The 27,748-nt window shown below is 38.7% G+C and overlaps 1 protein-coding gene across 1 annotated transcript in view; it reads left to right on the forward strand.

Annotated features, from left to right (window-relative positions):
* st6galnac5a (ST6 (alpha-N-acetyl-neuraminyl-2,3-beta-galactosyl-1,3)-N-acetylgalactosaminide alpha-2,6-sialyltransferase 5a) overlaps positions 1 to 21,042 on the forward strand; it is a 59,064-nt gene extending 38,022 nt beyond the window's left edge. Inside the window, exons 3-5 of the mRNA XM_006792330.3 lie at positions 108 to 520; positions 13,285 to 13,392; positions 19,646 to 21,042. Coding sequence (XP_006792393.1) covers positions 108 to 520; positions 13,285 to 13,392; positions 19,646 to 19,895 — 771 coding nt within the window. The 3' untranslated portion in view covers positions 19,896 to 21,042. The remainder of the gene's footprint in view (positions 1 to 107; positions 521 to 13,284; positions 13,393 to 19,645) is intronic.
* Positions 21,043 to 27,748: the final 6,706 nt, after the last annotated feature.

A 27,748-nucleotide genomic window follows, 5' to 3' on the forward strand; every position in this document is an offset into this window, starting at 1 on the left:
GGGTATTCACGAAAGGATGTGGAAGCCAAATATTGTGAGAAAGTTCATGTTTGCTTACTTCCTGTTTTTTGTTTTCTTCTTCTTCTTTGCCCTCTTCTCTCACTCAGCCTCTCAGGATGCACTGCCACACCTGCACCCTGGTGACTAGCTCAGGTCACCTCATTGGAGGCGGTCGAGGTGAAGAGATCGACCGGGCCGAGTGCGTGATCCGCATGAACGACGCTCCCACCGCCAGAGGTTACGCCCGTGACGTCGGTCGCCGCACCTCCCTGCGTGTCATTGCACACTCCAGCATGCAGCGGGTCTTGCGGAGTCGCAACGAACTGCTCAACGCCAGCCAGGACACAGTATTTATCTTCTGGGGCCCCAGCAACTACATGAGGCATGATGGGAAGGGCCTTGTGTACAACAACCTGAGGCTCATGAAAGAGGTGCTCCCCAAGCTCAAAGTCTACATGATCTCCTGGCAGAAGATGCTGCAGTTTGATGAACTCTTCAAGAAGGAGACCGGCAAGGACAGGTGAGGGCGTCACTGCATCAGAATCCATCATCATCATCAGGAGTCTAATAATAGTTCAGCTAAAGCTATAATTTAATTAATATTTAATCAGTTTTATAAAGTTTTAATCATTCTGCCCTTAAACAAACTTAACAGGTTGATTTTTATAGTTTGTACAAATGCGTTACTATCTGATCAGTCAAACGTTCACATGTCACTATCCCTGTGGAAATCAAGCATATGCCACTAGGCTGTGGTCCCTCCCACATACTGTATCGAAAGCAAGGAAAGATTTTAAGTCACTACCAATTTCATTCACTTGTGTGATTCATCTGACCTTCAGGGCAGCACAGTCAATACTTTTCAAGCTACAAGTTTCACAGCTTCTTCAGCTATTGCATCAGCAGAAAATTCAGCCATATTTCTCTTGTGAATTTGTCCAAACTTTTCCAAAGCATATTGCACAAAGATTAGTAAATTGATGATTTTGGTGCACGACTTACCGACGGCGAATGCTTTACAATGAGCTCATGTTACTGATAATGATGCTGGAATAGTGTTGCATTTTTGTTATGTGGAGTTTTTGCATCGCAAGAATGCATGCGGGACCAAAGATATGTTAACTTTGGCTTCTCTTGTTTGTCTGTGCTGTTGTTGGTCCTTTAGTTGGGCTTATGTAAAAGACAAAACTCACGGTGCAAAGAACATCTTGTAATGGAGTGAAACCAAATGCTTAAAACTGTCCTCTGCAGCCATCGTTTGTTCTTCTCAGCCATCTTTCTTTGATCTTTTTTGTCTTTTGAGCTCCTTCATCTTTATTGTGAACCCGTCTCTGATTTTTCCGTTTTCTGTTCAAGCAAACTTTTTATCCAATCAGATTTCAACCTACTCATAACATTTGAATCACAGACAATGCTGTTTGAGGACTATAAACACGTCTTGGTTGAACTTCCACAATCCTTATTTTTGTGTAGGCTGAGAAACAAAAGTGGGACCATAAATCTGGCCTGATCCAATTCAGAGCACATAGTCTATAGTAACTATACCATATGCCTTCTCCCAAATAGTCTCTTTTATTCCAGCACCGTATGAAAGTCAGCTTCTTTTGTGTTGTAAAAGTGTATTTGTCTGTCAAACCATGGCTATGCATTTAGTAATACAGTACGTACCATGCTTGCAGGAAACCCTTAAACTAAATGGACAAGAGTAGGTGGTTACGAAGCATGCCTCTGCATTCATAATCCGTGTTGTGTTTGAAAAACAGACTTTAGCGAGTAAACCTGGATGTCATGGAAACATGAACGTGCAAGTTTCTCACATAAAGAAGTCTCAGATATTGTAATTTATTTACAAAACTACTTGAATGCGTCTCAGAGGGATCTACTTTAAAGTAGTAAAGAAAGGAATGAAAGTGACAAAACAAGCTTTCACTTTCTTTTGTGTGGTGACCTAATAGCCTCCTAAAAATTACCCCGAGTTTCAGTTGCAAAATGAACAGTGTTAAAGGACTCCGTTTTAATGAGTCTGAGATGAGTTCTCAGCCCCGTGGCCATTAACTCTTAATGAAAACCCACCCATACAAACACTGTTTGTGTCTCCGTCGCTTTATCTGAGCCTTTGTTTGGGGTGTCATCGAAGATTGAATCTGACTTCAGCTTAAGATAGATGCCGTGGGGGAAATCGCCGAGCAGAGGATTTGGTGAATGGCTCAGACATCAATCCTTCAGAATCTGTGCCTACAATCATGGTAAATGTTTACAGTGAGCAGGCTTTCTCTGTTATTGTTCATATTTACAGTTTCTCATCCTTTCTAGCACCAGGCATTAACATCAGTGAGAATTATTCGAGGTCCTTTCTGCTCCATGGAGCGTGGAAGCAGAGAGAAATAAAGCCTTAATATATTAGTGTATATCTTTGTAATGCTTGAGATAAAAATTTAACAGAAGCTCTGTGCATGCAAAATGTCCCTTACTTTTATGAAGCAATATTTTGTCTAATTTGGAAAATGAATTCCGTGTTATTTAAGAACTGGGAGCCTGTGGACGCAGCATTAAAAGCAGAGTTTCTGGGTAATCAACCGTGCAATCGGCAACCCTGCAAGCTTAATTGTAATTATGGGTTATGCCTTTTCAGTAAAGAGAACTAATATGGTTTAGGATGATGCCACATCCTGCAGTTTTTAATAACACATACAGAAGAGAGAAGGGAAGCAGGTGTCTGTCTGCATCCTTTCTGGTAAATTCCTAGAATGAGCCTTAACTGGTGATTAGAGTCAAATTAGCTTTTGAAATAACTTTTTTCTCCCCTGTCTGTGTTTTCTGTTCCCATGATGCTTTGTTGTAATTGTTAACAGTCCAACTGTGGTTTCTGCTGCAGCTAGCTGCAGTGTAAAATATGATGATTTGAGATAGGTCACCTATCAAAAAGATCTAGGTTGAATCCCTTTAACGGTGCATCTTACATCAAACCTTGGCAGTCGTATTGAAGCGCGCTTTGATGGCTTATGAACATTGGTCAAAAATAGGAAAAGAGAAAAGCCACAGCAGGGCAGCTGTGCATCAGAGAGCAAGGAGACAGCTGGAGCAGTGGACAAATTACATAGCTGTGAAGAACAGCTGAAAGGGACTCATTTATAAAAGTGACTTTTGATCAGTTTTGATCTTAAGCAGGATTTACAGTAGGCAGAAGCAAAACTTAACTTTGAGCTTATCTTAAAGCAACGTTTTGACTTGTAATACGTTTTCTGCAGGTTATGTAGAGGTGTTTCAGTTTGGGTTGTAAACACGGTCTGCGGTGACCTTTGTAGTTCTGTCCTTCTGGCCAACTCCCCTTCTTCTACTGCAACATTACGCTGGTTCCCAAAACAAAATAAAAGGGTCTGCTGCAAGAAATCTGCCAGTGATTGGCAGATGAAGCCTGCAGATCTGTCCACAGTGTTATTCCCGTGGAAATGACCTAACATTGTGTAGCTACACAATTCTACACACTTCTACATAATGTTACATACTTTGAAATAAAAAAAAGTTGAATCCTAGAGTGTTATTGGGAGACATTATTGGTCAAGGTCATGGAAGTTACCCTCAATGGTTCCTCAGTTATTTAAAGTAAAATATTTTCTACAAAGTGTATATGTTAAAGATGTAAGAAAAACTTATAAACTCAAAGGAACATTTTTATTGACTGACAATGCTCACAAATGTAACACAAATATAAAAGTACAGTCCTGTCCAGTCGTCTAGGCAACCACTTCATGTCACTTGGTGAAATTTCATAGACTTGATTGAGCGTGTGCATACACCTAAGTATAGTTTGTTCTATCCTAAAGCATGGTATTTGACGGGCTGGCACAATAACAGTCTCCGTCTTTCCATAAAAGAGCAGAGCAGGCAGCTGCAAAAGAAAAGAGTGCATTTTAACAGTAATAGTGAGGATCTTCTAAAAAAAATAAAATAAATGATAGATATAAATTTTAAATATAACAAGAAGTAATTAAATCAAAACTAAGTAAGTCACAGATTTCAAATTACTAAATCAATTAGCAGTAATAAGACTCACAGTAAAATTAATACCAATATATGCAATTTAAGTCTAATAAAAACTGTTATAAGGTCATAAAACTGAGGAAAATCAGAAATACCTCTAAGTGTGGCTTATTAAATGCATCTGATGTATGTCTGAAAATCGACTTGCCAGTTTTAGGTGACGATACGGTCCCACCACTTTTCATGGCATAAAGTTTCACTAATTTCTAGAAATACTACAAAAACATCATATGTCAAAAAAGTAGAACAACTGTGCAGCCACAAAAGCTGTGACTTTCATTAATTTACTACTGTTACTTTCGATGTTATGGTCAGTGATGTAAGAGTAGATGGGGTGAAAAACAGAATTTCCCAAATTCCAGAAGAACACTGAAGTTTGAAATGCTCCAGGCAACTTCAGATTGTTAAGATGCATTTATGTCACTACCTGTCACATCACCTGATTCTTGCTGACTGGCTGGGAGAACTCCATATAGTTCTACAACCACAGAGAGGTTTGGGGAGGACAATTTTGATGTCTTTCACAGTTACCACATAGGGTTCTCTGCCAGATAAAGCCTATAGAAATCCGCAAGGCTATTTGCTACAGTGACGATATAATCCTAATTTAAGTCTTTATCCTTGTTTGCCAACCAAAGATATGTTGTCCTTCATTGCCACCATTTGATCTACCAAGAAGTTGGGTGTTCTCCCTTGATGGTGTTGCAGAGTAGACAGAGCAGGCAGCAGATAGCAAGCCAGATGAGATGGAAAGAGGAGGGATACATGACAGACAGCTTGAAAGGCAGATTGACAGATCTGTAAAGATCACGGGCTCGAGGCTGATTGGCTCAGAGCCCTGACAGATCACTGGACAAGAATAGTGATATTGACATTTTGAATGAGCAAGAAAGAGCAACAGTGACAGCCCATATCACCAAGTGCAACTGATATTTAAGGTAACAGTACAGATCTTCTAAGTTGAACTTACAAAACAGTGAGGGGAAGTTGATTTGAGATTTATAAATTACAAGTTAAAAGTGATATTTTTAGAGCGCGCTTAAACTGAGATGAAACCTGTGAAGAACCTGTGATCTTTTGATCTAAAATTTGAGAATATTCAACAGGCCCAGAAGTGAAAAAGCTCCCTGCTAAATGAAAAGAATAGGACACATTTATAAACCAAGTAACCTTTAAAGGCCATGCAGACACCCACACGTTTCCACTTATTTTGGATGATAAGACTTTTGCTCAGGTTGAGGGTGGGCAAAACCTTTGCTGTGACTCATGAAATGTCACAGGACTCCTTAAGCTATTATGACCAAGATAAAGGTGTAATTGGTCACACAAACAACACAAACTGATGGAAGAAAAGTGATGTGCCTCATATCAATGCATGCGGTGTGGAGATTTCCACTATTTCTACATAGGTTTTCGTTGTTTAAAGAGTTGTCGAGACTTGTTCTCCTTCTGCTCTGCGTTGTAGCAAAAGTGCTTGCCTGGGCTCACTCACCAGCGGAAGGAAATATTTTTGCTGATCTTCTTAAATTTCAGTTAATATATCAACATTTATCTAATAAAGCTTAGACCCACACAGAATTGAAGAGTGCAGTCTAAAGTCTGAACTTGAAGTCAATTTACAGTCCAACACCAAACTGAAGCAAGGATTCAGGTTTGCTGCTTGTAGAGAATGAACATTAGAAAAGACATATAATGAGGGGAATGTACAGTAGTAGGAAAATATTATATGTGGAAGGATACTGCAAACAAAACATATTCAGGCTACATTATTGCTGCCATTTCCATGGATATAAAAAAGGAGCGAAATACAAGAGAAACTGTGATCAGACAGAACGTGATGTGGAAGTCAAGTAGATACAGAGGCGACTAGAAAAAGTGAAGGAGTTTAAATTAGTAATCAACCCTAAACACTGCAATCACTCAGGATGAAAGTGTCAGGTATAAATAACCGTGTGCACACACAAAAAGAACTCACATATTTTTATACTTTTTCTTTACAGGTGTTATGAAATAATGATGCTTCACAGATGTTTCAGCTTGAACTTACAACAGCAAATCATACCTGTATGTGACCTTCACAGTGTAATAACAATAATAGGCTCAAAGACAGTATAGCTGCTATATATGTATAGTAGCAGTCAGTGGTTTGCACACACTCATCATTGTGCTCATTTGGGGCTTTTAATTATGTTTTTAAACTTTTCTTTTCCCAGGGTGGAAAAATAAACAGCAACCATCTGTATTGGCTTTAAAAAATACAAATTGGATGCACACGTTTGAATTTATTTAGGATCTTCTCTGATCCACACAGACTCAAAAGTACAGCTCAAATATATCCATATACTCACACTAATATTTGGTTAAATGTCCCTTAAAAGCTTTTTGGTGGCTACAAAAGGCATCTTTGCAAGGTGCAAGTTGCTAACATAGTTTTGGCTGGATATTTGACCAGCTCTGTTTGGCATAATTGGTGAAGTTCATTCAAATTTCCTCGATTTCCTGGCACCAACCTGGCTTTTAAGTGCAGTCCACAAATTTTTAAAAAGGTTGAGGTCGAGGCTTTGGAACGACCATTCCAGAAACTTAATGTTAGTGTGTAACAAAGTTTCAAGCATCTATAAAAATCTAGGAAATCATTAAAAACCCCAAACTACCATGACATTCATGATCATAAACTTCTGACCACAATTGCACAAATATAACTAAAAAACCCAACTCCATCCACCCCAAAGAGATTTAACAGTCATTTCTCTTATTAGGAATGAAATGCAATGGTAAGCAAAATCTTATGTTGAAATATAGAAATGTGATTTTAAGACTCAAAAAAGTGTGTACCTTTTCTGGATTTACAATCCCAAACCATGTAAACATGAGAAGCAGCACTGCTCTCCTTCACGGGGATAAATGTGTCGTCCCACTCATAGCTTGCCTCAAGTCCTTTTAAGAGACAGTCATTGAAGCTAAGAGCTTGACATTTCACACCACATTATTCATCAGCATGTTCATAAACAAGGAAATGAGGAAGACTTCTTAAGTGAGATTAGCTGCATGCCTTCTGACTAAGACCTCCACACATCCACCACAGATTGGTTGGTGTCAAAATGCTGTGCTTTGAACTCTCAAAGTTTTCTAATTTGCAAAAGAAGAGCTTGTGTGTATGTATGCCTGTGTGTGTGTGTGTGTGTGTGTGTTTGAGAGACAGGGCTGTTGTTATATTAAAGCCCGGTGGCCATGTTTGCATATCAAAACAAATCAGCATGTTCCAGACAAACTGGGTCCTGTCTTAATTAAAAGAAAATGAGAAGCCTGTGCTGCTTCTGCGATAGCATCACTTTGGGTCGACAGTGTTGTTTGCTGCATGGACAGACTCTAATAAAGCAGCAAGTCACACAAAAGGGTGTTGTCACTGTTCATAACACTGTGGCCAGTGTGGGCCGATTGATTTGGTGGGTCTAGATTGTTCAACCACATTTTAAATCAACATCCATTTTGTGGTGCGTTTTTCCAGCAAACACAAAGCTTTATTGGACCACAGAGAAATAAGGAGCGGCTGTACCTGAAGAGGTTGTTTTTGCTTGGTTTGAAGGAAGAGAGCAAACGAAGACTGGGTTTATAGTCTCTATTTATTGTAGCTGTAGTGCATGTTTGTCCTCCGCTATCTTTATTTAACCGAATAAGCGTCTTCAAAAGTTCCCACTGTGGAGGATAAAAGTAGCAAGGCAAAATATTTCAGACGTTGGTGAAATCTTAATGTCTGTACAGAGCTAAGAAAAATATTTTACAAGTAGTTTTTAGAATGATTTTTATTTGTTAAGGGAAAAACAACAATCCAAATCTACCCGGCTCTTTGTGAAAAAGTAAGCTTCTTTGTTTTCCTGCCTCTCACTTCACACCTAGTCCAAGAAGATGACTGCTGTCCCTGAGCCTGCCTCAATTCAATGTTATTTATATGGCACCAAATCACAACAACAACCGCCTCAAGTCGCTTTATATTGTAAGGTAAAGGCCCTACAATAACACAGAGAATACCCCATTAATCAAGCGACCCCCTTTGAGTAAGCACTTGGCAATAGCGGGAAGGAAAAACTCCCTTTTTAACAGTAAGAAACCTCACTTATAATATGTCACATTCAAATAACTGGTTAGCTGGTACTAGATGAATAAAACTGAAATGAAGTGATGACTGTTGTCTCATAGGTGCTCAAACAGATTGACATCAAGCCAAATAAACACCTTCAACTCTTTGTTGTGTTCCTGAAACAATATTTTGAAGTGGATCCCTTCTTTTAAGCACTCATTCTTGTTGATTTTGTCTTTCAGAATCTTTCATGAAAATTAGAAAACCAGTGAAGATCTCTGCATGATTTATTAATTATTTCAGTGCGGACCTCGGCGAGAGTTCCCTTAAATTTCACAGCAGTCTGCTCCTTAGCTCTCCGAGATGTTTCTTTTTACATCAAAGTCTGACCGACACTGGACCACAGCTTGTCTAAAAATGCATCAAAGCATAGACTTAAAGCCTTGCCATGACAAAACAGCAGAGTTTAACTTTTTAGGTACGCTCTAGGGTGCTGTCTATAATGCCTTCTCATACACTTTAAACACTGGTAACATTTCCTCGCTCCCTTATTGCCTTCCCAGGAAGACATTTCTCTGCCACCTTCCTAAGAAAGAGAAATGCTCAACGTTTAGGTATTAAACAGGGCTTTCTTTCAGGATTTTTGCTTGACATATACCCCACAAGCCCACCCCACCCCACCCCAACTCCCTGCACTGTTGTATGTGTGAGAAAACGAGGGAGAGAAGGTCTGAACACCTTTTCAAACAGCCAGGTAAACCCTCCACTCCAAATGTGTCACCTCATCAACAGCAGGCGAGCAGAGTTTCGAGATGCCTGCCTGGTTGTTCTTGTCAAGACTTTTCTTATCAGGTCCTAAGCTTTGTTTCTCTGTCTTGCCAAGTTAAAGCCTCGGATGCTGCGGATGCTGATGCATATGTGTGGGAACAGACAAGAAGGAGTAACAAGCTTTGAGAAGCAGCAGGGTGATGAGGCCGGTCGGGAGATAAGGAACACATGCTGTCAAAGTGAGAGTTTGAATATGAACCTGCTCACTTTTCCTCCGCCGCATCATTTTAAAACTATAATGAACTGTGCTTGGAAAAGAATCAAAGGAACGAGCGCAGAAATTTTTTTTGACACCTTTACCGTGTAGCATCCTGTTGGTTCAGTATAATGATCGCAATGTTTGCATAACTAAATCGCACCAGATGTGGTTGACATTCACGGTCATTGTCACTTTGATGATTGGGATTTTTTTGAAGCACTGCAAAGAAGTTGATGCATGTGATGTTGAGGGAAAGTTTTCAGAAGTGATGAAATGGTAGAAACTCTGTATTCAAACTGTCACTAGGACAAAATCTGAGCCAAGATGAGAAACAGAGCCCTGTGGCTACACAAGTAAAAAAAAAAAAATCTCCTACAGTGGAGTAAGACATCAAAAACTTAAAAGAGACACATACTGTAAATGACCACAAACCATACAGCAAAGTTGCAAAGCTGTTTTATCGTCATGCATCTTCTAGAGCTTTTACTATATGTTTGCAGATGTTTTGTGTCATTTTGCTTCTGTTTTTTTAGGTTTTGTGACTCTGCCTGAGGGGTGTTCTATAAAGAGAGAACAATGGGCCAGAGTTTTCAGTGTCACAATGGTGCATCCCTTTTTACCTGGCTGGATCACTATGGTAACTTATGCTGAACACATAATGGCTCCGGAACAGGTTATGTTCAGAGCTTCACTTTAATATTGTGTGTAAATGCCACATTTTCACTCATTCTTTTCCTGACTGCAGGCAGTGAGTGGGAGATGGATTCCTTTCTTTGACTGGGTATTTGCCTGCATTGAGTTGGTGAAGCAGTTGACGTGTAAATATAAATATATAAATAAATATATTAAATATAAATATAAGTAAATATATTCATGGTGGAGGATAGTTTAATTGATTAATCCAAAATTGCCCATAGGTGTGAATGCGCGAGTGAATGTGAGTGCAAATGGTTGTCTGTCTCTATGTGTTAGTCCTGCGACAGACTGGCGACCTGTCCAGGGTGTACCCCGCCTCTTGCCCTATGACAGCTGGGATAGGCTCCAGCACCACCCGCGATCCTGAAAAGGATAAGCGGAAGCGAATGGATGGATGGATGGATATTCATGGTGCAAATTTGCTGCCAACTTGCAGATATTGCAGGTAATTGATCAGTCTAATTATAGGCTATTTATCACTGGGAACATTAAACCAGTACAGTGGTTTCTGTGTATCCCTCATTATGGGATGGAGCTTCTCAAGTAGTCTGTAATGTTTGATGTCTCACACCTGTGCAGATGTCACATTAGACGAAAACGTCAGAGCTCAGAATAAGTGGTAAACAAATAAATGAAACGCTGAATTCACAAGATTAGATGTTTATGTCAGTATTCCCCTTTTGCCTTATTTGCAGCGCCAGTATGTCGTTCACATTTTATATATATTTTTATATTCTTTATATTGCAATGTCTCAAACTGGAGTAGGTGGCACTTAGTTGGCCCATTTTGTGCAGAAGAAGAGTCGCCTGACGAGACTGCCTCTTTTATATAAGCACGCACAAAAACTGAAGCAGAAAGCCTGGGAACCCATCATCTCTGAGTAGGACTTCAGCTATACTGACTGGAAACAAACTTTCTTTGTTTTACATATTTTTTATGTAATCTTATGGATTAGTTTCTTTGCATTGCTTTGTACTTTTGCGTTCTGCATCTCCTTGTAGTGATGTCATGGCGGGTAAAGGCCAGCCTTGTTGGCATGTTCCCTAATCCGTCTGTGGCTTTACTTTTTAATTGGTGTTAATTACTAAATTATTAGCAGGCTAAACCAAGTTGGTTATCATAGCAAAAACCACACCTGCGGTCAGCAATATGTTGACATTAGCATTTACTGTCAAAACAATTCACTTTTTTTCCCATCATCTCCCTACTTGCATTTAGTACACGTGACTCCACCAGAGCTGGAATTGCTGTTTTTATCACCAGAGCATTGTATAAATGCAATATGCAGGCTAATCTTGTTTTGAAATCTAAAATTAATGGTGACATTATGCGAAACAAATTGTCTAAGAACATCAGACAAAGTCGGTGTATCCTCAGCTGACTCATTTTCAACATAAGGTTTTCTTAGCTTTGTTTCATCTGCCAAAATTATGCATACATTAGAGGTTGCGTGTCTTTATAGTTTCCTCTTATGCCTGCCCTTTGTAGTTGTGTTGGACTTTGAATTATGAAAGAGGAAAAGCATTTAATGCATTAGTTAGACCACATTTTGCCTCATTCACTGTGCTCCATTTATTTTTTTCTCATAAAGCTTCAGTAAAAGTTGCAGTGTTTATTTACCAAAAGCCATCTAAAAGTACATCAAACACTGAGAGATTAATGCATCCACTGGTTACCAATAACAGTTCCCATCAGGATAGTTCAGCTGTTCAGCAGGGGAAGCTCGATGAGAACCACATTTGAGTCTCATTCAGCTTAAGGATTCAATTGTGCTGTAGTTTGTAGCACAAACCTGCTACATCAGCTCATATTTGAATCACTTCACGGTGTGTACGAGGGAGCTATGATGCATTTTCTAATAAATTTTCATAAGATGATTTGATGAATTCTGATTTTTGCAAAATGTTTTTGGACCACCGCAGCTCAACTCATCTGCATGAATTTTAGTTGGAAGGGATTACAGCTGTGGCTGCAGGCCAGCGAACTGGAGATCGGTATCATTGTGAGGTTTTGTTGCTACTATACTGTGAGAATGAGACCATGCTGGTAATGCTGTGAGACTGTAGGCAAAGCTAGGTTTTAAACTAAATACTGGCATTCTCATGTTGACGTGGCAGTGCAGTCCTGCCATAGGGAGCATCAAGTAGTTTTATTTACCAACAGTATAGAACAACAGTCGCTAACTTTTATGCTGTAAGCCAGAGAGACTCTACAATAATAGAAAGAGAACTGCAACAATCCAGCAATCTGCTGTGAGGAAGCACTTGGTCACAGTGAAACTTGGGTACAGTTTTCCTCCCAAGACCGCTTTGGTACTTTGCCTTTAGGTTAGCAGGGTCATTCTCAGGCCTTTTCCTGTGTTGAAATCCTTCAGAAGCTGAAAAACACATGCTTCATACCGCAGCTAAACAGATTTTTAGTTTCATTATTAATCAAAAATAAAAAGAGCCAAGAACAATTTGCAAGAAGGTAAATTCATGCCACACAACAGCAAACAAATGACTGGGGTTGTGTTTGTTTTTCCTAAATGAGGTTTGTTCAGCTACAGCTGAGGTCGATGGGAATTTTGTTACTTTTGAATATTTTTCATAGTTGCAGTGTACAAGGGCAAAGGTCGAAGGATCACCAAAGTAGCTGGGCTTCATGCCCTGTTGGGATATTTTTGTTTGAATGAATTTATTTAATCAGCATCCAAAGGTCATTTCAAAAGATCTGCTGTGCTTTTATACTAGAATCTAAATGAAAAGCACTGCTCTATAAACATGTCAGTGCAGCGATGTTGTAAACTTCATTTGAAAATTGAACCAAAATTATTACGCTTATTTTCATTTCATCTTCAGGTGTAACTTAAAGGTTTTCATTGACCTCTATAAGTGTTGTGAGTTTCAGTACACTGGAGACCATCAAATCTACACAAAACCAACAAGGAATTCTTTTAAAAAGTATGATAGTAAGGCAGCATTTTTTTTTCAGTCCTATGATGGAGTACATGTTGGAGCACATTTAGATTTTTTTTAAGTACAATGTTAATATTTCATTTTGGGGTTTTTTCATAACATCATGTCTGATTAGTGGTCAGCTCTTTTCTTCCTGAAGGCAGGCAGATCGTTCTGCATGCTGAAGGTATGTCATCCAACTATCGACACTTCATGCAGAGCAAGGCTCTTTTCTGATTAAGGATTTGATTATTTGACAGGGTTCATTTGTACCAGTCGATGCATAAGATGGATTTGTATTTTAATGAAGCTGTGGGGGAACTTGAATGATCTTGCAGCCAGGAATATCGACCTCAGGATTTAGACAGATCTTTATTCTGCCCTAATACGCCAATGTGAGATTTTCTAATGATCTATCCCAGTTTTTCAGTTTTCATCCTTGTGGTCTCCCACGCACTAAAACTATCTTCTTTCACCCCCTACATCCTCCTCCTTTCCTCTGCAGGAAAATATCGAAGACCTGGCTGAGCACCGGCTGGTTCACTATGACCATCGCCCTGGAGCTGTGCGATAGGATCAACGTCTATGGCATGGTGGCGCCTGACTTCTGCAGGTGAGACAGTGGAGCTGAAAGTCAAAGATCATCACCAGCTCCACCAGCAAGCACCATCATTGAGATTTTTTTTAAGGGAGAGCCATAAATGCAATAACTTCAAATATGAATTCATAGCAGCACAGCCGCCTGATAAGAAAGATTAAAACGAAATATATCAAGACAGCTGAAAATGAAATTTCAGTGTGGCTGGAGAGGGCTTTGGAATACTTAAATTGCTTGTGTATTAGTACATAATAATTCAGTAAACTGACAAGTATTCATAATGTTGAAAGAAAAGACAGAGTCCTGGGTTTTCTTCTGTTTCAGAAAGATTATTATAGAGCCAGCGCCTGTTAACAGAGGTGTTAGATTTATACTGATCATCCAAATACAATGTACAATTTCATATGGGGGGAAAAAACGACAGTGAAAGGATTTTCACTAATACAGAGCGCCTGGTCAAATTCCCTGCTATTGCATTAAAGCTTGAGTCATGCCTCCCTTTGCTTCTTCTGGCTTTGTTTACCTTTTTGTGCTGGTACATTTGGTTCGCTTTCTGCACCATTCAATATTCCCACAACAAGCTTTTTACTTTTTCATTCGCTGCAGTGTGGCATCAATAAAAATATCCAACAATTGACGACACACAATGGATTATCTGGTCCCGAGGCTGGGAAAGCACACATTGGTCGTGAACTCTGAATACAGACAACTGAAAAGCTGCATTGCTTTATTGGATTTAAAATCCGAATGTTTTTGTCCTCCACATGTTTTGTATTATTCAGTATGCAAATGCAAATATAAGAGCACCCAGCCATGAACTGGAACATGCGTGTATGAGGGATAATGCCTCATGTGTAGCCTGAAGGCAGGCATATTTTACAAGAGTGATTTCTGTTTGAGAGATGCTTTTTGTTAGGTCAGGTTAATGCATGTACTATAATGCTGATTAGATGATAAGAAGTAATTTTGTTGACAAGCAGAACTATATATTGCCATCTTATGAGGACAGTGTACTTTCAGTATATACTGACAAAACACTTGTTAGTACCGTGTTAAACCTCTTTTCTTTCTTCAGAACTGGCTTTTTTCTTTGGGCATAGACTCAACACGGTTCCTCTGAGATATTGACATGACAGCATCACACAGCATCAGCAGATTTGTCAGTCGTATATCCATGATGAGAATCTCCCACATCCACTACATCCCACAGGTGCTCTATTGGAGTGAGATTTAGTGACTATAGATGCCATTTGAGTGCAGCGAACTCACTGCCATTTTAAAGAAACCAGTCTGAGTTGATTTCAGCTCAAACTCAAATATCCTGCTGGAAGCAGCCATGGTAACACCGTGGTCATAACGGGATGACTATCCCAACAATACTCACGTAGCCTGTGCCATTTAAACAATGCTCACTAGGTACCAAGAGGCACAAACTATGGAGAGAAAAGATCCGCTATAACATTACACCACCTCACCACTATCATCACTGAGAGTACAAGGCAGGATGTGTCTGTTCTTTCATGTTGTTTATGCCAAATTTGACCCTACCATCCAAAAATCAAGAAATCGAGGCAACATTATTTCAGTCTTCTGTCATTCAGTTTTGGTGAGCTCATATGAGCTGTAGCCTCGGGTTATTCTTATCAGCAGGCAGGATTGGCACCCACTGTGGACTTTCGCTGCTGTAGCCCATTGGCTTCAAGGTTCGATGTGTGGTGCATTCAGAGATGCTCTTCTGCATACTTTACTGTTGCCATGTGATTTGCTTTGTAGATATTTGTGTTAACAAGCAGCTAAAGAGGTTAACCTAGCAAAGTGGCGGATAGTGCCGGTGCCACTAAAATGCAGCATCTGACTGTTTCTGCTGTCAGACAGCAATCTCGATTCAGTGCAGTAGTTTAGAATAAAATTTTAGCCTGAAGAAGATAAGATTCAGGCTTTACGTTTTTAAATCGCTCTTCTTGAAAGTTCCAATTAAAGAAAATAGGGGACTCTTTTAAACAGTGTTTAATAACATTGTTAGTTATTGTTGATAAGGAACATTACAGCATTGTTCTATGATGTGTTGACTTTTCATAAGATGAAAGGATGTAAAAAGGTTAAACTTTGTGTAATTGCATTTTTAATTAATTAAGTTAATTGGCCTATTAAGGGCTAATTATGCAATTAAAATAGTAAAGAAGCATATAAATTATTCCAACTTTGAGATTTTTTTTCGTTGTAAATAATTAATTCATTAATAGAAAGAAGTAAATTAAATTCTAGCAAATGCAACAGATGCAAGCCAAATTAGATGTTAAAAAAAGTGTATCAATGCGTCAATACTGTAGATTCACAGTGCAGGGAACTTTTAGAGAAGCGCTCTCATCCTGATGCTGGTCCTCTATAGGAGAAATGAACTATGGGTTATGCAGCAGTTTGTGAATCCCTCTTGCTTCTGGCAACCAAATTAACCAGCCTTGTTAGCAGAGTTTAATGGTTTGAATTACAGCTCACGTCTCATCGGTCTCAGCCTGTGCTTTAATTGGGGGATTTTATTGAACAGGGAACAAATCTTATTAGATTTCTCAATAAAAAAGAACAAACTGTAAAATGTTCTGTATATCTTTGTCCTTGGCTGTGATTGCTTAAAGAATATTTTTTTTTATTTGGGGTTTTAGCACAAATTCAATATAGACTATAACGATGAGGGTGTGCTGCTGTTGCATTTCTTTGAGCAATCACTGGCCTAAGCCAATATTTAGCGTGTCTCTTAGTTTACATCATGACTGCAGTCAGTCGATTTTTACTGAATGCGATGCTGCTGAAAATTTAAAAGTGTACCTCAAATGCCATGTCAGATTCACTTTATTGACATTCAAGTGTGTGTATAAATATATAACGCTAAAGCATTAATAAATAAATAACAAATATAAATAATGCATGAATTGTAATATTAAAATATTCCTTACTATTCCTTCAGTGCTGCCTTTTCTGTTATGTAACTTTTTTCAGTCGTAAGATGCGGGGGGATTTTTTTTTTTACTTTGTTAAATTGCTGCTACATGCTGTTTATGGACTGCTTTTAAAATGCCCACCTTTCCTTTTTTCCCAAAGGAACACGTTTTTGTAAAAACAAATTGATTCTTAAAAGAAAAGTAAGTCAATTTTGGGGCTTGTGATTTTTACACAGTGGCCAGATTTCTCAAAGTAATTTTTTTTTGTTTGTTTGGTCTTTTTTAATAAATGATTGAACATAGTGGTGAAGTACATTTCCCCACATTTTAATGTGTTTTTAGAACTCACAGTTTTTATTGCACTCCCAGCGTGTGCAGAGAAGCTGGGGAACAACATGAAACCGTCCCTGTTAGGCTTTCATGTCAATGTTGTTCACGACAACGCTGAACAACTTCTGTTACACAAAAGTTTCAGTGTTGTGCAAGACAACTGGAAACAAAAAAATAAAAGGATACATCTGCCACTGAGATTATAAAAACAGAAGGGGTTCGGAACTAATTATTTTCCTGATCTTACAAAAAAATTATATAATACAGTTGAAAAATGTCATTTTACTGTTGCAGTTTTTTAACTGAAACAGAACTAACAAAGCCAGCACCCTTGTCTTTTCATGCTATTAAAGCATTTCGAGTGATGTAAACCAGCGCTATCATTTGCTCAGCAGTTGCAATATCTTACAAACTCACATATAAAATGTATCACGGCCAGAAATGCATACAAGTCCAAGACTAAAATTTGATTTGAGCTCACACTGAATAGAAAAATGGGCAGATGTGGAAAAATCTAATGGCATAATGATTAATATATGAAGATAAATTGCTCTATGGACGTGATGACTGGCGCAGGTGAAAATGCTAAAATGCCTCATTAATATTTCAGCAGAATCTCAGCTATTATGACAGATGTGTGTGAAGAAGTGATTTAACACTGGGCGAAATTCAGAAATGAAAATTGTTTGAAATACACAAGCAGGAAGTCTACTTTCTTCACCGTCTAATTTAATTTAAATGAAAATCTGAGCAGTTAATCTGCAAAGGAAAATTAAGCTGAAAAATCATTAACACCATTAAGGCTGAGTTTTCCAATTTTAGAAACAGAATACAGTGCAGAGTATTTGCTACACTGTTATAACACAATAATATGTTGTCAGCTTTGTGAGAGCAGTTTGCTTGGCTCACTCTTTGTTCAAGCTTACAATGCCCTTGTGTATAAAGAAATATTTTACTAGCCTGGTAAAGAAAGAATTCGCCCTGACCTCAAGTACATCCGACACTTCAGAGCATTCAGTGTCTACAATGTTGTGCAAAGCCTCAAACCAGAAGGCTGTAATGCTGTTTACTAAGAAACGGAACATGCAAGTTTCAACATATTTTGGGCATGTATGGTGTTGTGTACTTCTACTTTTAAAAAAGAAAGACATAGATGTTCTTTCTAGATGCTCCAGCTCCTCCCACAGTCCAAAGATGCGCAAGTTAGCAATTCTATATTCTTTGTAAACTGGTGTGAATATGAGCATGAATGTTTGTCTGCCTCTCTTTGCCAGCTTTGAGACAGACTGGTCCTATGACCTTCAGACCTTCTCGTGCTATGACAGCTTAAACAAAAATCAATAGAAGGAAGTGGTTAATCTGTCTGAGAAATCAAAGACACTCTATGCTCAAGTTTGTGTAAACGGTGGAGCAGAGCAAATGACAAATTCTGAGGGATGTAGATATTGAGATTGTTTTCCTTTTTATTGTACGAAAGAATAAGCACACAAACGGGTGTTAAAGCTCGATGCATACTGACCCTAACTCAGCAGCCAAAGCTTGATTTTGAGCAGATAACAGAAGCAGTTGTGAGCAGTCAGGGTGTAACCTTGTAATTTTCTAACACAGTAACATTTATTACTCCCTGGTTCTATAGTAGAATCATTTTGGCCACAACCAGGACTGTGTGGGATTTTGGCAAGTTGAAGAAACCTAAGATTGTTTGTAACAGTGCAGGTGGGGAAAAGAATTACCTACTAAGTCACGTAATAATTTATATTGCAAGCGCCAGTAGGTGTTACTTTGTGCAGGCTGTGATCAGCCTTATGTACCATGAAACTTCTTTTTTGCAACCAGTGAAACAACCTGCAATGTAAGGAAACACCAGCAAATACAAAAGTGCTGCAAAAGCACACAAAACACAACAGAAGTGTTTTTGGGGGAGACGATGATTTGATGGAACAGTTGCAGAAGTGACAAGCTAACAGTAAACAGCTAATAACAAACATGTATCTATAGTATTATAAGAATCATGCAAATAAAACACATTTACAACAAATACTCTGCTGCTTTTAACTGTGTCTCAGCGCAGCCTTTCACATGCTCTGGTTTCTGTCACTTCACTAGGTGTTCTGTCATGTTATTGTGTCCCCAGAAACACTGCTGTTGTGTTTTCTGTAGGGTTCTTTTTTTACTTAGACGGTGTTTTGTTCAACTTCTGTAGTGTTTTGAGTGCTTTTACAGCATTTTTGCTCCGGGCCACTGTACACTGAAGTCAACCCCGTCCATCCACAAGTCAAAATGTTGGATTGTTATCTCAAAATTTACACTTGTAATTCAAAACTGAGAAAATAACTTATCTCTGCTAAATTGTGGCAAAAAGTGTATTTTTTTCAGTCACGCTTCTATATTTTTCACTTCAATCTTTTAAAGCACTTTTATTGTAGTGAATCTCCTTGTACGTCTTTTCTCTCTTTACACTAATCTCAAGTGATGAGCGAAACAGCTGCCCTCCCATCACTTTGTTCTGCCTATTAAATGGGAGCTCGCTCCCCCACTGTCGCCAACTGGATCCTTGCCGGGTTTCTGTCTATACAACTGCAATGTCTTTACTTTACAAAGTAATCCCAGGTGCCCTGCAATGTCTGTTGAATGATAAATAAAACTGAACTCAGTTGGATTTGAATGAAATGTTGATATATGAAGTGCCATGAACTTAAACCAAGCACAAGAGGCTTATTATTCATGTTCAAACAGAGCTGCTGCTTTTAGCTTTTTTTTTTCTTTGCTTAGCTTTTCCGCTCACTCTCCAGCAGCTGATGGCATTTAAAAAGTCATAAAAACTAGTTACATTTAGCTGTGTGGGCCCTGCAAACCTCAAACAAATGAATGCAGATCAGTCTCTCTCCCTCACCTTGAAATGAAAAATGCATTCTGGTGTCACATGAACCTCTGTGACTCATTAAAGTGGTTTTAAATGTCAACAGTCTCTTCCCTCTCCCTCTCTCTCTCCATCACTGCAGGGAGCCTCAGAACCACTCTGTCCCCTATCACTACTATGAGCCACGTGGCCCAGATGAGTGCGCTATGTACATTTCTCATGAGCGAGGGCGACGGGGCAGTCACCACCGCTTTATAACAGAGAAGCGCGTCTTCGCCAACTGGGCACGGACATTTGACATCCATTTCTACCAGCCGGACTGGAGCCCCCCGCCTCTCCCAGCCAACCGGACGCTTGAGGGGACAGTCACTGCAGCTCCGCTGAAGACGTGACTTTTGTGGGGTTAAAGAAAATGCTTTCGAAATTTGTGTAAGGACTGTAAAGATTTGCATTCAGGGGATGCGGCACCCTTGAAACAACGAATAAAACACGAAGGAAAATTAGTCATTACAGATGAAAACAGATGCAGCTCCAGCAGTGTTTTGTTTACTGTGTTGAACCAATTCAAACTTGAACAATCCTCACTGAAAGCCTTGTAAAGTGAGGTAATACAAGAAGGCAACATCATTACACACTCTGCTCATGATGCATGCATGCAATGTCTTACTGTGGACTCTCTAGCTCGTCGTGCATATGTGTGTGTGTATGCATATGTTTACTAGAGGGATCACAGGGGATATAAACTTGGGTCTGGTCTCTCGACAAAGTCACTGTTGAATCGTGGATCTGTGCAGGATTCACTGAAGGATTCGTGGAAAGAAAAATACCATTAGAATGTTTTGAAATCTTGCTACTGGAGGCAGTGCAAGGTGAATACAAATAATGGTGTAGCTCAAGTTAAATTTGGCTATTTGAAAGTGCGAACAGTCACTGTTCAGGTGTGATATTCCTCTGCATTTTTCAAAGATTGGAGAGGTCAAGTTGAATGAGATTTGTTAGACCTCCCATGTCACACAACAAAGGCTCAGACACCTTCAAAGCGTTTTTATAAATCACTTCCCTGACTTTCATTTATGCTGCCTTTCAGATGTGTGCATTATGAGCTCACCCTAACTCAAACGTCCCGATGTCGCACAGTCTGGCTGAATGACAAGCGTGTACTGGTAGGTTTTATCCTGTGCGTATGTGTGTGTGTGCACCTCCTCTGGTTCCAGATGTATGTATCATAAGGCTTTGTTGGCTCTTGTCACCAGTTAATAGTGAGATCATATAGCTACCAGCTGGGTGTAAATGCACCCAGACAGGTAGGAAATTAGGATCGAGGACAGGGATGCAGCAGCAGCTATCCATCCGACTGTGTATCTGCTGCCAGGTCTGAAAGCCCAAATCAACAAGCTGGAGAATTACACCGTTTCAATGAATGCTGGGTTTTCTTTTTACTTTTTTTTTAAAATTAAACTGGTGAGTATGTAATGTGTCACTCTCTTGTTCTCATTTACATACATATACACGCTCCTATTGTTTAATACAATATATAGTACATGTAGATTCCTGCTCTTGATTTTCCATTCCTCCTTTCTTGATGAATAAGAATCTGGCATCGATCAGGATAAAGCAATGAGACGTGGGGTTATCTTAATGATACATCCTGGTGCTAAGTCCCTATTGATTTTACTCTCATCTCTGTAATGTGAGTAATGAGAGCAGAGATGCTGTGGGTCAGATACATGGGTGCTCGCACCATGAGGGCATGTTTCACATTACATTTCCTCGGCGGAGACAAAGACACAACTGCTTCTCATACATCATGAACAGCTGCTGCAGGGTCTGCGGTGTGCTGCCAGACTGAGAGTGCTTCTAACTTTGTACTGCAGCGAGAATCTGGATGGGTTTTTTTTTCTTTTCTCGAGAGATGTTCACTCATCCATCAATGACAGTGTTATTTGTATCTGTTAGCAATATGGTAATTAGTTGAATATTTTTATTTTTTCGCCTAATTAAACAAATCATGCTGTGTAGGTTCGCAAATACTCACTCTTTGCATTATAGATGATCGCTTTGGTTTAGAAAATGCAAGAAAACAGTGAAAAATGCTCATCTAAATTACCCAGGCTACCGTGATATTTCCTGATTGTCCAAAATCTGAAGATTTTTATCAAACAGCGATAAAATCCTGAGAAAGAAGCAAATCTCCACCAGTGGTATTTTTGATATCTTTGCTTCATAAATAACTTAAATAGTTTGACGCTTTGGAAGATCTGATTATTCCCTTTCTTGCAGAGAGTTAGATGAAAAGACTGTTACCTCTCTCGTGGCTGTAGCCGGTTAGCGTAGCACAAGCTGAAAGTTAAATGTAAAAAGAAAATAATAATAATAAAAGCCATCTGCGCTACTACTTGTTTTGTGGTAGTCAAACGAAACATACAGAAGCAAGTCTTAACAGTATCCTCACTCCCCCTGTATAAGCATGAATGGTATCAATCTTGTTGTCTGTAAAATCTGTTGTTAGTTTTATGTTGACCAGTTGACTAATCGTTTGAAAACTCAGTAAAGCACCATTTATCGGTAGCTTTGTTGTAAACTAAGTGCTGTAAGACAGAGGTGAAAATGAAGGGGAAAAAATGGAAAATATTTTTGGTACTTGTGTTCAGCAGTGACCAGGAGGGGAAGATGATGTATGTAGGCTGTGTGGAGGCGGGAGAGCCAGTGATTCACCTTCACCCTTGAGTGACGGCAGCTGCCATTTTCACTTTTCAATCTTGTTCTTCCTGTCTGGTTGTGACATCAGGCTGTGTCATACTGAAATAATAATGAAACACGGGACTAGCTACAAGGCTCTCTCATTACTCCCCAGAGCTACAAATAGATTCTTGACCACGTTCATAACTGAGTGTGGGAGCATTTTTTTGTGTTTGAAAATTGCACTGTACTGCCATCTCATAGAAGATGAGGAATATAAATCAAGCTGACAAAGAAAAGGGAATTGAAATACGCAGTAAAAGGACAATTTAGTTATTAGACTGTGGAGCTTTTACCAGATCAATAAAATCTACTTAATTCATATTGGGATGATTAAAAGCTCATTGCATTCTCTAATACTCAGAAATATTAACATAACAAGACGGTAATTAAAAATCTTCATCTGAAGTCAGATGTTATACAGTTGTTTTGTCACTAAACAGGATATGCAGGCTTTTAGATCTTTTATATCATATAGAACAAGAAGCGCCCTGAGAGTGCAAACCTCTGCCAAGGCAGCAGGATCTACTTTTAAAGGAATCCTATTAAATTTTGGATATATTTATTTTATTTTATTTGTTCCTTTTAAATGTACTTTAAAATGGAGTGAGTGTAAAATTTATTGTTTGTAGTGCAGTAAAAATAACACATTATGGGGTCACCTTGAAAGAAAGGCAGATGTGAAATGTGACATCATTATATAGGACATTATTTGGATATTTTCATGCAAACTGCAATGTGATATTTAGAATCCCCATATATCATTCCCCTATATGCCTGTATGTTGTCACTATGAATAATGGCAGTAAGAAACATATGTTTAAATAGCTCTGTACGGCATTATTATCACTTTGAACTTTAGATCAGTCTTAAAGGACAGATCAAAGGTCAATTGAGCAATTCCATTTTAAATCTTTATAAGGTACTTTATGTTTGCTGAAAATACACCCCACACTTGATTTCTAATTTTTAAGGATTTTTGTTCATTTTTGACCAGTAAATCATTAAGCTGGCCTCAAAAACCTTGATGTATGTAACGTACATTTTAAGTGATCCGTAACATGACAGTACTGTAAATGCCTACAAAGTTTCATCACAATTCCTTCAAAACTTTTAAAGCAGTTGTGTTTACAGACAGAATGACACCCACACATGTAAACACTATCAAGATCTTCAAAAGTTCTATTTTGAAAATCACATCGTATTAAGGAGTCTTACTGTAATACACCAAATCTCCATCTCTGTCCGTGAACTCCTCCTACACCATACAGAGCCCCTAGCAACCGCCTATCCATCCATCCACCTTTTCATCCATCCTCTTCCACTTATCCTTATTAGGGTCGCAGGGAGCAACCACCTAACAACAACTAAATTCACTAGTCTTTTATGCTGAAATGGGGATTTTAAAGCATCGTGTAGAAGTCCTATAACTAGTAAGTTAGGTCATTACTAAGATTGTCGTTCTTGTAGTTTGAACATTTTTTATACATGAGTATAAACATTACATACACACAAATACCAACAGAAGCAACTTTAAATTGTGAATGGCATCTTAAATAGTCTAAATCTGTCCTGATTTGCCTTTAAACTACAAACAACCTGACTTATAAATTCAGTTGTTGTTTTCCTCTTACTGTATGTCTATACTAAAAACCTCAGACAGATAGATTAATTGGTTTAAATGTTTTGAATACGACAAACAAGCTGGTCATCATAGTGATTGAACAGTTTTTCTAAGACAAACTGTGCAGGACTATAGTTTTAGTAAAAACTATAGTATAAAAACAATAAAGACTGCACCTGACAATGTAAAACGGGATTTTTTTTTTATTTGCAACAATTCCAACAATGAAACTTCAAACTGAAGTGAACGTATCACAGAAAACCAGCAGGGATGTCATGGCCTTAAAATGTGCCACTAATCCTTTTCAGTACATCCCAGCAGTATTTATCAATTCCTAATTAACACGACCCAGATACACGACAGAAAAGGCTGGATGAATGGACAAATTAAAAATAACGGATTTGGGTCTATTGAAGTTTTTTGGTTTGGTTGGCTACTGATGTATGACAATGCGTATTAGAGCTATTATAGAATAAAAAGAAAATTACGGAGCTCTGGGATGGGGCGGTAATAATTTGAGAAATTTCTGAGATTAAAGTCGTAAATTTATATTTAAAAAAAAAAACCTTCAAAACTACTGAGACAATAAAGCCAAAACTTAGCGAGGAAAAAGTCAAGAAAGTTATTACAGAATGTCATGCACGTTCATTAGTGAGGAAGCTAATGAGTCTGTATGCACATGATAAAAGAGCAGGGACTACATAGACATATATAGGGCTACAAATCCCTCCACATCATACATAAGATATCTGCTCATCCAGATATGTCTTGAAATTCACTGCGAACATCAAGACGATATCTCCCAAATTAAATGTGATATTTGTGCATAGTTGTGTAGCTATAGTATGTTATAGCTGTTATAGCAGTTTAAAAAGTTCTGCATCTGAATCTAGCTTTGGATCAATTCCAAAAGCTAATCATCTTCAAGTTGGACCAAGCCCCCGCCTCTGGTAAAGATTTCAATGCAATCAATCATTTTGATACAAATAATTACTTCCTTGGCGGAGGTAAATATGGTTTATTAGCATTTATAGATAAATCCAATAATGAAGTATAGGTTATAACCTTGTTAGGTTATCTACTTGAGGCATAAGTAAGCAGCAGAATCTGCTGGTAATGAGTTGAGCCAACCTCACACAGATGCATGGATGATAAATGACTTTAATCTCTGAATTTTATCCCCCTCCATCAGCTGGCTCTGTAATTTTTCTTTTAACGTACAGCAGTCCTATTATGCTACGGTAACAATGGGTTTTCAAGCCAGTGTAGAACTGTTTCCCAGTTCTAATGTTGTTGAATGAAATGGTACTACGAAAGGATTCCTGCATATACAATCTATTCTGACTAGTTTAGTTTTTATGTGTTTGGTGTAAACAAAATTCTTTCAACAGTCATATTAAAATGTAACATTACAGCAGGGATGAGAAAACTATTTAGGATTTTGCAAATTAAGACTGTTTAACACAAGGCTTCTGTGGGAAACTAAATTAAACGCTCTGTAGAAAATTTAAAGGCCTGGAGTTACAGTACTCTAATAAATATCAGACAAAAACGGAGAAAAAAAATCTCAAAGCCCAAGGTGATGTCCTGAAATACCTCATTTGTTAGACCAATACTCTAAAAGACTCAGATCTAGTAATTTACGAGTGAATAATACAGGAAAAAAGCACCGTATTTAAACTGGAGCAAACAGTATTTTTCTGCTTCATACCAACTTGATTAATGTGAATTATTAGAATAGCTGTTCAGGGAATGATGTTTTCAATACTTTCTGGTACACAACTAAAAGCAATGATTAGATTTGTTTTCCTTGTCATGGCATAAAGTAGGTTTTATGAAATGCAGAGTTTAGCAATTATGACAGCCTCTCACTCTCACCACATCTGGTTGTTGTAAATGTCTCACTGGTATCACATTTAAAAGCACTGGGTAGGGCTTAACTTAGATGATGTTCTTAAGAGAGTATAAACAAGACACCAACATCCCCAATGAGACATGAACACAACAAAAACTTTTTGCTCTTAAAAAAACAAAAGAAAAAAAAACCCTAATAAGATGCAACTGACAGCGCAGTAAAAAATGAAGCGGACATATCCTTAGAATTTTGATCAGGATTGGAAAACAACCTGTGCAATTATTTTACAATGGGCCTAAGTGATACACAGCAACAGGGGCGGATGTGGCTCAGGTGGTAGAGCAAGTCATCTGCCACTTGGAAGGTCGTGGATCGATGCTTGACACCTATGCGTGTGAATGAGACTTGCAGTAGAAAGTGCTTTAAATGCGTAAAACACATGAGTAAAAAGGTGATATATAAATATCAATCCATTTAATTGAGTAGTTTAGTAGCTACTCTGAAACTATGACACAATTTTCCTGAGCGGTATTGTAGCTCTAAAGGACCATTTTAATGAGCCTTATGTTATTATAAATGGTCTATAGGTATAATTATATGAAACTGCCATTACATTTTTTATTTTTTAAATGTGATGGCAAGGCCAGCTTTCAAGCTACTGCCCCACAGTCGGTCATTTGATGTGTAGCTCTGGAAGGTTGTGTTCGAAATGCGTTTCCTCCTTGTGATGGCATACTGGGTGTGTGTGGTTGGTGCCTACTTGGTAAAAAAACCCAAAAAACTATTGGTTGTTGCGACAGTCTTTCCACAGGTGACATTTTAGGAGAGAGACCTTTATGGACGTTGTTGGATTTTGTTCAGTCTTGACCTTTGAGGCAGATCTCTTATTAGAAATGGTTACCAAAATGGTCTCTAAGGTTACAAAAATCTTTACATCTCAGTCCTAGCATTCATAATGAGACCCATCTATTCCCCGGCCTCATGAATTTTCACTTTTCTGAGTTTCTACGTGGGGTAAAATTAACTTATATGAATTTAAAATGACAATCTGGATCAAAAGCTGGAAAGCTGTTCGTGTTTATTACAGGGCTGCAATTATAAAAGTAAGCCAAAGTAAGAATATCTCTGTGCACTGAATTTTGTTTCCTCCCTTAAAGAAAGCCATTTAAATTCAAAAGTACAGTAAGCGAGCACCATGGAGTATGATTTATGCCAGTTTTTGTTGCAGATGAGTGAAAATCCATGACTGCTAAAATTACTATTATCATTCCTGGGAATGATTGACAACACAAAGGCTCACTGACAGGCAAGCAGCTGGAAATCCGGAGTTTCCATGGAAATTGGACAACCTGTCAGACACACAGTCTCCAAACAGCGTTCGTGTGCTTGTGTGTAAATCATTAAATTTAGCAAGCTGCCACATGGGGCCAATGTCGACGCTGTTCCACTTCTAAAGACAATGAGCAGATGGGTGTGCGCTCACTGGTGAATACCGACTCTGCTCGTCTTTTGAAGAACCTGTGTGACATATTCAGAGCACCGTGCCCGACTCTTCAGCCTGAAATCTCTCAGCCTTTTTGGAGATGGCTGCTCCAATATTGTCCTGTCACTGGTTTCTCCCCACCAAGTGAGGTGTGAAGGTAGATAGACACTGATCTTTATTAGCATTGGGGAAATCATAATGGCAGCAGAGTCAAGCGCTACACTCAAAGGCTGACTATATTCAATTCCAGAGAGTGCCTAAGTGGGATGGAGAGGATGTGGAGTCATTTTGAAGTGGATTAAGATCAAATGCATCCATCTGAGATACAGTTGCTTTGTTTTGGCAAACGGGGACATCTCAGGGCTGCTCTGCCACCCTGGTATACACTGATTGTAGATGGAGACTTGGGCCCAGGTGCTTTTCTTTTGAAACACAATACTGAGTGAAAGAGAACTGAATTTGAAAACCTCCCTGGTTGTTTTAAATGTTTCCAGTAAAGGGAAAAAAGGAAGACAGAGCAGGGTTGCAAGTCAACTCAAGCAGC

Source organism: Neolamprologus brichardi, chromosome 18 (assembly GCF_056152115.1).
Source record: "Neolamprologus brichardi isolate AB-2024 chromosome 18, ASM5615211v1, whole genome shotgun sequence".
Lineage (NCBI taxonomy): Eukaryota > Metazoa > Chordata > Actinopteri > Cichliformes > Cichlidae > Neolamprologus > Neolamprologus brichardi.